General features: G+C 44.7%; 1 protein-coding gene across 1 annotated transcript in view; it reads left to right on the forward strand.

Annotated features, from left to right (window-relative positions):
• LOC128521875 (complement factor H-related protein 2-like) overlaps positions 1-12593 on the forward strand; it is a 70547-nt gene that overhangs the window by 436 nt on the left and 57518 nt on the right. The window contains exons 2-4 of the mRNA XM_053495568.1: positions 1896-2081; positions 3290-3457; positions 3540-3719. Coding sequence (XP_053351543.1) covers positions 1896-2081; positions 3290-3457; positions 3540-3719 — 534 coding nt within the window. The remainder of the gene's footprint in view (positions 1-1895; positions 2082-3289; positions 3458-3539; positions 3720-12593) is intronic.

Genomic DNA, 12593 nt, shown 5'->3' on the forward strand with positions numbered 1-12593 from the left:
CATTCAATTTATAACAATGTAGGAAGGAAATCAGTCCATCAGATTTTTTTTATGCAAGTAGAAAGACCTGATTGTCATGGTTTCGAAGAGGCAGACGCAGATGCAGCTGAAACAGAACAGATTTATTGAATATTGATCCAAAGAAAAGACGTTAAACAATATGGGACTGTTGACTTCCCAGGCTGGGTCTGCAGGCGGGCTAGTATCAACACAAAGAAAACAACATAAAGACCTTCAGCTTCATGCTGAACTCGGCAGACTGAGAATCCTTCAGTCTTGACCGTGACCTAAATGTAGACCCTTATTAACGTCCATGAAAAGCCCGGTCCTGCAGACACCGTTCAATCCTGGGGGGGAGAAAGAGTATACTCAAGACATATGACAATCACTACACAAACACGAGGGTGCACAACAGTGAACAGACACGGGGCTACAGGCTCGGCTGGAATAAATAAGGATACACAGGGGTGGACACAGTTGAACTTGAATTGGTGATAACGAAGATAAAGGAAAACAAGTACGCACGTAGACACACTAGGGGGAGACAATGCGGCGGCTCAGCAATCCGGCGAGCCAGATCGTTTTCTCCAGGACTGAGGTGGCACTGATACACTTTAAATAAGTAAAAATCTGAAATATTTATAGACACAACATAAAATTTACATTATTATTATTATTAAAATAACATTTATCATTTAGATAGCATTCCAGCCCTAATTTATTTAGCTTTTTTTTTTTCAAAATAAGCCACATGTGTGATTTTGATTGATAGATTTCTCTATCCATGACTTTGTAAAAACAGTGTATAACTTGCATATGACAAGTGGATATTGTCTGCTTCAATTATACTGACAGACACAGAGTCCACGTCTCCTTAACTGAGAGTGTGAGAGGAAGAAAAGACACCTCCTCTGAGAATGAAAGAAAAACCTTTTTTGTTTGGCAAATTTCATCTTATCAACTTGTTAACTCACCTTTTATTAGTGATGGGAAGTTTGGATCATTTAAGTGACTCAGTTTTTCGAATCTCGTTCATCAAAATGAGCAGATTTTTCAAAATAAACAGAGTCATTTAGTTCATTTCACTCTTTTGATCATAAATAAAACAAAAATGTTACATACAGACACCCAACACGTCTACATACACACATTTTGTCTATAGTTGCAGTAATTGATAAATATTACAATGCAGTTAAGGACATATCATTACAAACATTATGAGCATCTCCCCTCTCATATCTTCTAGTCTGAGTTGTTCATTCGTTTGTCACGTGACTCTTATAGACGCTATGCAGTGCAATTGCACATTTTGAATTAAATACATTTAATTTATAACAATGTAGAAAGGAAATCAGCCAATCAGCTACTGTTATTCATGAACAAAGAGCTGAAATGCAAAACAGAAATATTTATAGACACGACGTGCAATTGCACTTCATGGCGTCTATGGGAGTCATGTGACAAAAAAGGAATGACTTGAACTAGAAGACTTATGAGATGAACCGCTCATTTCTGTTTCCTGTACATAACCTACGGAGGTTTTGCACTGCTTTATGTATGCACACCCATGCTTTGTGACTCATTCAAAAAGAACAAATCGTTCATGAACGACTCATCACTACCTACCACACATCATATGCAAACTAGGTATTTCTGAATATGTCTGATGTTCCTGTGACTGACAGTAGAGATTGTATGCCCCTCCCACTTGCTTAAAGACTTCCAGCCACAAATGGCGCCTTCAGGATGGGATGCACAGTTTTCTCTTACCCCAGTTAGAGGCACTAAAAGTACAGATTGTAGATATTATAGAAATAGTGTTAAAATGTTCTTCATGTCATGCATTTCACCCATCATTTTATTTTAATTACTTTTACTACCTGTGCAAAAAATAGATTCAGAAAACTGCCGACCTCCACAGTTCCAAAAGAACGGCTTTTTTGTTCCAAATTCGGAGAATTACAGAACCGGAGATAAAATCACCTACAGCTGTAACACGGGTCTGAAACCTGACCTGAAAACATGGTGGGGGGAGATAACATGCAAGAATGGAGAGTGGTCACACACCCCTCGGTGTATTGGTGAGTACTTTACCATCGTCAGTACAATACTTTAACTGCTGAAGAGGTTTTTGGTTTTCTGTTTATTTTGTTCTACTATTATATGGCAGAGGTGGATGGAGAAGCCAAATGAATCAAGTAAGAGCAACTGTACTTCAAAATAATATTACTCAAGTAGAAGTGAAAAAAAGTATTCTGTAAAAAAACTACTCAAGTACTGAGTAACTGTTTTAATCGTAATGTTAGAATTTTTATATGTTATAATAATTATATTAGGCTGAAGACCTGATTGAGTCAAATGGAGTCAAGTGATAATTGTCGCTGCATCTGATTGGTGAAACAGTCATGTGGTAGATCCACCGGCTGCATGTGTAGAATAAATGGTAGAAAAGTAACGAGTCGAGTGTAGCCGAATGTAGCAAAGTAAGAGTAGCGTTTCTTTTTCACAAATCTACTCACGTAAAAAAAAAAAGTATGGTGCAGTAAAACTACTCATAGAAGTAAATGTTGTTCAAAAAGTTACTCATGTAACTTTAAATGTAACTCATTACTACCCACCTCTGTCATATGCTTACTATTACTGTAATACCACTACATGACTTGAACATGTATAATATTTATACTGTTGTTTAGCACAATCAACGGTTAGGTTGTGATTTGAACACTGGATTTTAAGAATAGAATCTGATCATAACATGAAAAACACATACTTATGGGACGAGTCATTTACATTTACATTACATTTACATTTAGGCATTTGGCAGACGCTCTTATCCAGAGCGACTTACATTTTTTTTTTTTTTTTTCTCATTATACATTTGAGCAGTTGAGGGTTAAGGGCCTTGCTCAAGGGCCCAACAGTGGCAACTTGGTGGTTGTGGGGTTTGAACCTGGGATCTTCCGAACCGTAGTCCAATGCCTTAACCACTGAGCTACCCCTGACCCTCATTACAATCATTTTTACAGAATCTAAAATGAAGTCAGACAATCTGATCATTTTAATTTATACATATTTTCTCACATTTCATACACATTTCCATAATTTTCCTTTATTTCTGTAAAGCTGCTTTGCAACATTAGCATTGTTAAAAGCACTATTGGAATAAAATTTTAATAAATTGGATTGAAATTAGTAACTAAATACATGTGGAAATATTAAATGACGGAGTATTAGGGCTAAATAAATTGTAAAATCACTTATGTAAAGTTTCTTATGTTTGTTTTTGTAGATGAAGCATGGTGCATTACAACACATGTGCCAAACGCCAAACCAGATGTGTTACAAGCAGCTGCTCCTGGTAAGTATGATTTTGAATGTGACCACGGCTACTGGATTGAAGGTGGAAAGTCAATAGCTGAGTGTGTAGCTGGATCTTGGACCCTTCCAGAGTGTAAGCGTAAGTGTCCGTACTGCAAGCATGACTTACATTTTACTAACAATCCTGTGGTCTTATTAAACAAAGTTTTTTTATTTTACAGGAAAGTCCAACTCTTGTGCTCCTCCTCCCCGTGTTTACAATGGAATGATCACAACACCTTACCGCAGTATGTTTGAGAATGGGGAGAAGATTGAATATATTTGTGCAAGCGGATATAGGTTGGATGGAGACAAAACCAACACTTGTGAGCAAGGCACGTGGTCCTCTAACCCTAGTTGTGGTAAGATTCTCACACACTGCTAGAGTAATTTTAGCATGTTGGGTTATGTGATTATCATATTTTACATATGAATGCATTTTACTTAATTGTAATTAATTGTAAATCTTATCTGGAGGCTTCCATGAGTACTGCAACCAGACGTGGAGCACCAGGATGTGTCAGATAGACAAGTGTTATGTGTAGATTAACAGAGGGGGGCCGGTTACACACACTTTATTTTGACAGTTTAAGGAAAGGGATTATTTTACATTTTCACTATATATAATACATATTCATATACACACATACATACACTCATTCATACTGTACATATACACACACTCATACATGCATACATACATGCACACACAATTTGTTAACATATCTATAATTGAGTGTGTACAGTGGTTACTCACACGGAATGTCTATGACTGCCACGCACTCTGTCGCGGCAAACGGCAACAGCCAAAATAAATCAGTCGCAATTCAAAGTAATTTGTGAAATGACCGCCAGGTGGCGCAAGAGGACATTTTGCAAATGGCTGCATTTACTTTTGTTTAGACAGACTCTGTTTCTCTCTGTCTACAGTTATTGTTATTATTAAAGAAAATAGCACAAACAACAGCTCAAGGGCTTGTAAAAACATTTTTATTTTAAACTTTAAAAATGTCAATTTTGTAATCAGTGGTCCGAGCACAACGTAATGATCTTTGTATGATAAAATGACTCGTGGCATGAATCTACAAGAGACGCTTCAGTTTCAAATAATCATTTAACGCTGAACCCAAACAGCAAAAGAACATAATAATAATAATCTAAAGAATAACATTTATCTTGATTTTAGCTGTTTATGTCCAGCATTGAATAATTATTTAATTATTAATAATTAAAGCTGCAGAAGGATTGGGACGAACATTTGCCTTTCGTGCTCTGGGCATATCCTCACAGCTGACACCAGCTGCTTTAATGTTCTGCCGCGAGTTGCGCACTCCCATGGATCTTGTGTTTAGACCACCTCCCCAATTGAATTTACCCACGAAGCCTGGGTTGGATTATTTTTGTTCTTTAAAAGACAAATTGTTCCGTGTTCACGAGTTGGCGCGTAAACACTTGGCGGATGCCGGTGTTTAGCAGCGCCGTGTGTATGACACTTACAGCCAGGGGCGAGGCCTTGCTACTGGAGAGCAGGTTTGGGTGTATTCCCCCGGAAGAAAAAAGGGGCTCTCGCCTAAGCTTATGTCTCAATAGGTGGGCCCCTGTACGGTAATTGCCCAGCTCTCTGATGTTGTCAACCGGGTGTGGTTGGCGGGGCGGGCGCGAGTGGTTGTGCTCCACCGAGACCGTCTCGCTCCCTATCAGCCCCACGCCAGCGAAACATCGAACTCTGTGGAGGCCGGTCTGCCTCAGGGTAATGGTAATGTGCCCCTCCCTCCCCCGCAAAAGGACTCCGGCGTTCACAACGGCAGCACCGACCACCATCACGCCTCCAAGACTGAGTTCGACAGCTCGGGTGGGGGCAGTGTGGCGTAGGCGGTGTTTCGGCTGGCGACCATCATGCCCTGCGGGAGGGGTTGCTGTGTGTTCACCCTGTTAGGGAAAGGTCTTTGGGTTAGTGACTTTGGCCATGTTGTGTGTGTGTTAGGTGTGTGATCTATTGAATGTGCTCTGGTTTGTGCGTAGGCTGAATTGAATTAGTGGTTCTTGTGTGAAGATGTTGCTCATGCTTTTGTATGCCAGCATGCTTAATGAAAAGTTAATGAAAGGGTGAAAGTTTAAATAAATTCGCATTGGGCAGCAAGGGGGCTCACTCGTCTCTCCAAGTTCCTTCCTAGCGGTGAAAAACGCAACAATAATAATAATCATAATAATAATTAGTAGTAGTAGTAGTACTGTAGTAGTAATAGTAGTAGTAGTAGTAGTACTGTAGTAGTAATAGTAGTAGTAGTAGTAGTAGTACTGTAGTAGTAGTAGTAGTAGTAGTAGTAGTATAAATATAAAGTATCACCGAATACTTTTCTACACTTACTTGAGTATTATTTTGAACGACTACATTTTACTTCTACTTGAATACTTACTGTAAGTACGTTGTTTGGCTACTCTACCAACCTCTGATTTTTTATTAAATTGTCTGGTTTTAAATCTAAATTTTGTCTAAAATTTGTCATTGAAAATATTAATATGTTGGTATGCATGTTTCTGTGGTGGTTTTATCACTAGCTTATTTCACTACAGAATTAAATAAGAATCTAGGATTATTTTTGTTATTTTCTGTAAGAATTGAGTAATATGGTGATCAAGCAGCATTAAGAGCTTTTTATATTTCAGGATGTTCTCTTTCATGGTGTTTGAAATACTGTACTACCAATTTGGTTTCATGCAATTTATATTCTAGTATCCGAGCGATCTTTTATAATGTGCATATGTGATCATTATACCGGGGTGTGTCATGATTCACGCCCTGTCTGCCATCTTTTTCCCACGCTGTCACTTCTCCTTACGTGTTTTCCATAGCCTGTCATGCGCATTTCCCACGCCCCTGTTTCCGCCCCGTCTGCTCACCGGTTTCCCATTTCCCCATGATTAATCCAGCATTTAAGCACACACTGTTCGTGACTCTAACTGCTGGATTATTGTGTGTTTTACGTGCCTAAATTTTTTCTCTTTTTTTTTCTCTTCAGATTTCACGTTACCAAGCTCGCTTTGTTTCTTGTTTTCGCTTTCGGTTTCTCGTCTCGGATTTGTTTGTCTCATTCTTTAATCTCCCGGTTTTGACCTCACGCTTTCCCTGCATGACTTCCCGGGACGTTACTACATGGTGCAAGTTTCTGCCCTGGGTAGAGTATGCCCACAACTCCCAGGTCTCGTCATCGACTGGCCTGTCTCCTTTCCAGTGCTGCTTAGGGTATCAGCCACCCCTGTTCCCATCTGAAGAAGAGCAGGTCAACATTCCGTCTGCCCAAGCCTTCAAAGGGGTGAGAAACAAACTTAACGTGCACATCAGTGACCAGACGAGGTGGTATGGGTTCGGCTGGGTTAAATAGAGTGACACAGGAGGTAGACACAGGTGATATCTGTTTAGTGTTTGATTAAATCAATGGGGGAACAATACCGACACAGACACACTAGGGGGAGACAAAAGCCACGGCTCAGTAATCCGGTGAGCCCGATCTTACTCCCCAGGACTGAGGTGGCCCAGATGTGACAGTACCCCCCCAGGGCCGGCTTCATGAGGGAGGTGGGGGCGCGCGGTACCCGCGGGAGTCTGGACCCTCCGGCCTGCTGGAATGGCCGGCGGGCGGGTCGGCCCGGAGGTCGCGGAGCTGGGCTCAGGATGTCTCTGGCCGGGACATTGTTGAAGTGAGTTTTGCGCATACTCCGCCCAGAATACACAGTCTGCCCATTCATGCTGTCGACTACTACAGTATGCGCGGAGGTACCTCCCGAGGTCCTGGACAGTCCGCTCTGCCTGCCCATTAGACTCGGGGTGATAGCCCGACGTTAGGCTAACAGTGGTCCCCAACTTTTGGAAGAAAGCTTTCCAGACTTTTGCGATAAATTGGGGACCACGATCAGAAACAATGTCCTCCGGGATGCCATAGTAGCGAAACACTTTAGTGAATAGGGTTTCTGCCACCTGGAGGGCGGTTGGGAGGGAGCGAAACGGAATGAACCGACAACCTTTAGAAAAACGGTCCACTACTACTAGGACCGTCGTGTACCCTCGTGATACCGGCAGGTCCGTCACAAAGTCCACCGCCAGGTGTGACCACGGCCTGTTCGGTATCAGAAGGGGCATTAATTTACCAACAGGTAGATTTCGAGGGGTTTTAGTTTGTGCACAAACTGCGCAAGACGAAACTACTGTTTTCACGGTTTTCCACATATTCGGCCACCAGAACTTTGGTTTTAGCAATTTCCCTGTTTTTAATATACCGGGGTGACCGGAAGCCAAGTTGGTATGCGCTTCGATTATGACGCATTCTCGTAATGTCTCCGGTACGTATGTTCGACCCGAAGGGCAGCCAGGCGGCACGGGTTGGGACCGTGTAGCCTGCGCGATCTCCGAGTCGATGTCCCATACGATCGGAGACACTACGAGTGACGAGGGCAGTATCGGCTCCGGATCATGGTCTCGGTCCGGTGTGGGAAAGCAGCGGCAAAGCGCGTCCGCTTTTTTTATTCTTTGAGCCGGGACGATAAGTGATGATGAAGTGGAAACGCGTGAAAAACAGCGCCCATCGGGCTTGACGAGAGTTTAGTCTTTTTGTTTGTTGGAGGTACTCTAGGTTCCGGTGATCTGTTAGCACCGTGAAAGGGTGTTCGGCTCCCTCCAACCAATGCCTCCACTCCTCTAACGCCGCTTTTATTGCTAACAGTTCACGATTACCGATATCATAATTGCGCTCTGCAGGTGTTAGTTTACGAGAAAAGAAGGCGCAGGGGTGGAGTTTCTCTGGGTGGCCATGGCTCCAAGTCCTACCTCCAACGCAGCGACCTCCACTACGAAGGCTTGGTGGGGTCGGGCAGTTTTAAGATAGGCGCGGAGGAAAAAGCTTGTTTTAGGCGCTGGAATGCGGTGCGCGCTTTCAGCGTGAGCGCACCTAGCCTTTGGGGTTTTCCCTTTAGCAAGTTAGTGAGCGGCGCTGCCAGCATACTAAAGCCCCTTATAAAGCGCCGATAAAAATTGGCAAACCCAAGGAAGCTCTGTAGCGCCTTCACTGTTGTGGGTTCCGGCCATGACTGCACCGCCGTTACCTTGGCGACGTCCATTTCGACCCCCTGTGGTCCTATGCGATAGCCGAGAAATGCGATCTCCGTTTTATGGAACTCACATTTCTCAGCCTTCGCATAGAGCCCACGTTCGCGCAGTCGACGTAGAACGGCGGTTACATGATGGACGTGTTCATCATATGACCGAAAGTATACTAAGATATCATTTAAGTATACTATGACAAACCGGTTTAACATATGACCAAACACGTCATTCATGAACCCCTGAAACACCGCAGGTGCGTTTACCAGTCCATAAGCCATTACGTTATATTGGTAATGACCTGATGTCGTGCTAAACGCAGTCTTCCACTCATTGCCCTTGCGAACACGAACGAGGCTATAAGCGCTGCGGAGGTCGAGTTTCGTGAAGATGGACGCGCCGCGGAGCTGGTCGTTCGCGGCCAGTACCAAGGGCAGTGGGTGCTTATATTTTACTGTAATAGTACTGAGTCCCCTATAATCAATACAAGGTCGAAGACCCCCCCCCCCCTTTTTTCTCGATAAAAAAAAAACCTGCCGACGCCGGAGACGTGGACCTGCTGATGAGTCCCTGCCGGAGACATTCACTTACGTATTCCTCCATTGCCCGTGTTTCTGCTACAGACAATGGATTGATGCGCGAGCAAGGCGGTTTTTTCCCTGGCAGGAGCTCAATCGCGCAGTCCCACGGACGGTGAGGAGGAAGTCGTGCAGCTGCCCTAATACTAAACACGTCACTGAAACTATCGTACTCAGATGGCACCGTGGTAGACATTAGGGCGATAGGGCTTTCAATGGTGGTAGTTTGGACCTTCAACGTGGAAGGTTTACAGAATTTTGCGCATCTGGGGGACCAAGGAATGAGGCGTGAACCTGCCCAATCAAAATTTGGATTGTGGCAGCTTACCCATGGGAGACCCAGCACGACGGCTTGGTCCATCCGCGAAATTACAAAGAATTTTAATTCCTCGGAATGACCGGGGAAGGTTAACCGCAGGGGCACGGACAGAAGTTTAACTGGCGATTGTTTTAATGGTTTGCCATCTAGAGCTTTGATTTGAATCGGGTTTGGAAGCTTCGACACAGGAGCTCGCAGCGCGGAAAGGAGAGAGAAAGAAATGAAATTCCCAGCCGTACCGGAATCTATTAAAGGGAAAACAGAAACAGAGTGGTTATGATATGTGAGTGATGCACGTAAACAAAAAGCATGATGTGTGCGTGGGGATGTGTGCAGTTACTCGAATTAGGGGACAGTTCTTAAGGAGGTGCGTGCCCCCTCCGCAGTAAAGACAAAGTCCAGACGAAATCCTCCGGCGTCTCTCCTGGGCCGACAGGCGAGAGGTGCTGACGTCCATGGGTTCGACCGCGTTCCCCTCGCGCGGTTCGACGGGGGTTTTATTGAGGCTGTCCCTGTGTGAAAAGTTGGATTTTCCCCCTACGCCTTTAGAAGGGGGGGGCGCCGTCATCCGCGGAGGTGCTGGTCCAGTTTGATCGCAAGCTTGATGGTTTCATCCAGGTCGAAGTCCGCGTCTCGGCAGGCTAACTCTAGCTGGAGGTCTGGCTGCAAACCATCCCGGAAGCGCGCGAGTAAGCTTTTTTCGCACCAGCCACTCTCTGCGGCGAGAACTCTGAACTTGACGGCGTAATCCGCCACCGAGAGGTGTCCTTGTTTTAGTCTCAATAGCTGCTGTTCCCCCGTCTTGCCGTGATCCGGATGGTGGAATACCGTGCGAAAGGAGTGGAGGAACCGGCCGTAGTGGGACGTCACCATCCCACCTGCGCTCCACACGGCGGTGGCCCAGTCCATCGCTGGTCCGGTGAGCTGTTGTATGATGAAGCTGATTTTTTTCTGATCTGACAGGTCGGGGTAGTCAGCGAGGTACAGCTCACAGGCCATGAGGAACTTTTTGCACCCCTCCGGGTCTCCGGCGTATCGTTCCGGGGGGTGGCTCTAGGTGGTGATGGTGTGGAGCGCCGTGGAGGAGAGGCAGGGGCAGGGCGGTTGACAGAGATGTCTCGCACGCTGCGAGCCAAGTAGCTTACTGCCCTGGCCAAACTGTCCATCTGCCCCTGTTGCCGGCGGATGTAATCAAGGATAGGAACTTCATCTTCTGGGAGGGAGGTCCCTGCTGCGTTCTGGAGGGTCTGGTCATCTGTCATGACTTCCATAGGGAGGAGACGAACGCAGGTGCAGGTTTTAGGAAGAACACAGGTTTATTTTTAAAGAACAATGAACACAAAAGCACAAACTAAAACAGAACCAAACAAAATGAAAACTGAACGACTCAGCAACCATGTTCCCAGGCTGGGTCTGCAGGGGGCTGTGTAAAGCGCACTTGAGAATGCGTGTACCCTCTTCTTTCACGGGAGATAAACCACTAAGCGGAATGACTTTCCAAAAACATACGTATAACCTTAATGCAAGTCCTTTCTTTTCCACCGCCACCTCCTGCAGACGCCACTCGGTCCTGGGAGAGAGATAGAAAACACACAAAGGGGTGAGAAACAAACTTAATGTGCACATCAGTGACCAGACGAGGTGGTATGGGTTCGGCTGGGTTAAATAGAGTGACACAGGAGGTAGACACAGGTGATATCTGTTTAGTGTTTGATTAAATCAATGGGGGAACAATACCGACACAGACACACTAGGGGGAGACAAAAGCCACGGCTCAGTAATCCGGTGAGCCCGATCTTACTCCCCAGGACTGAGGTGGCCCAGATGTGACAATTCGGCCCTTTTGAACTTTTTCACATAAATCAATTTCAATGGAATTCCACGTGAAGGACCAAGTGGTGTACACTTGAGAAGTGGAACGAAAATCATACATGATTCCAAACAATTTTACAAATAAGTAACTGCAAAGTGGGGTGTGCGTAATTATTTAGCCCCCTTTGGTCTGAGTGCAGTCAGTTGCCCAAAGACATTGCCTGATGAGTGCTAATGACTAAACTGAGTGCACCTGTGTGTAATCTAATGTCAGTACTAATACAGCTGCTCTGTGACGGCCTCAGAGGTTGTCTAAGAGAATATTGGGAGCAACAACACCATGGAGTCCAAAGAACACACCAGACAGGTCAAAAATAAAGTTATTGAGAAATTTGAAGCAGGCTTAGGCTACAAAAAGATTTCCAAAGCCTTGAACATCCCACGGAGCACTGTTCAAGCGATCATTCAAAAATGGAAGGAGTATGGCACAACTGTAAACCTACCAAGACAAGGCCGTCCACCTAAACTCACAGGCCGAACAATGAGAGTGCTGATCAGAAATGCAGCCAAGAGGCCCTTGGTGACTCTGGACGAGCTGCAGAGATCTACAGCTCAGGTGGGGGAATCTGTCCATAGGACAACTATTAGTCGTGGACTGCACAAAGTTGGCCTTTATGGAAGAGTGGCAAGAAGAAAGCCATTGTTAACAGAAAGCCATAAGAAGTCCCGTTTGCAGTTTGCCACATGCTATGTGGGGGACACAGCAAACATGTGGAAGAAGGTGCTCTGGTCAAATGAGATAAAAATTAAACTTTTTGGCCAAAATGCTAAACGCTATGTGTGGCGGAAAACTAACCCTCCACATCACTCTGAACACCAACCCCACTGTCAAACATGGTGGTGGCAGCATCATGCTCTGGGGGTGCTTCTCTTCAGCAGGGACAGGGAAGCTGGTCAGAGTTGATGGGAAGATGGATTGAGCCAAATGGAGTCTGCAAAAGACTTGAGACTGGGGCGGAGGTTCACCTGCCAGCAGGACAATGCCCCTAAACATAAAGCCAGGGCAACAACAAAACATATCCATGTGTTAGAATGGCCCAGTCAAAGTCTAGATCTTAATCCAATCGAGAATCTGTGGCAAGATTTAAAAACTGCTGTTCACAAATGCTGTCCATCGAATCTGACTAAGCTGAAGCTGTTTTGCAAAGAAGAACGGGCAAGGATTTCCGTCTCTAGATCTGCAAAGCTGGTAGAGACAGACCCCAAAAGACTGGCAGCTGTAATTGCAGCAAAAGGTGGTTCTACAAAGTATTGACTTAGGGGGCTGAATAATTACGCACACCCGACTTTTCAGTTATTTATTTAAAAATATGTTTGGAATCATGTATGATTTTCGTTCCACTTCTCACATGTACACCACTTTGTATTGGTC

The sequence above is a fragment of the Clarias gariepinus genome, chromosome 1 (assembly GCF_024256425.1).
Source record: "Clarias gariepinus isolate MV-2021 ecotype Netherlands chromosome 1, CGAR_prim_01v2, whole genome shotgun sequence".
NCBI lineage: Eukaryota > Metazoa > Chordata > Actinopteri > Siluriformes > Clariidae > Clarias > Clarias gariepinus.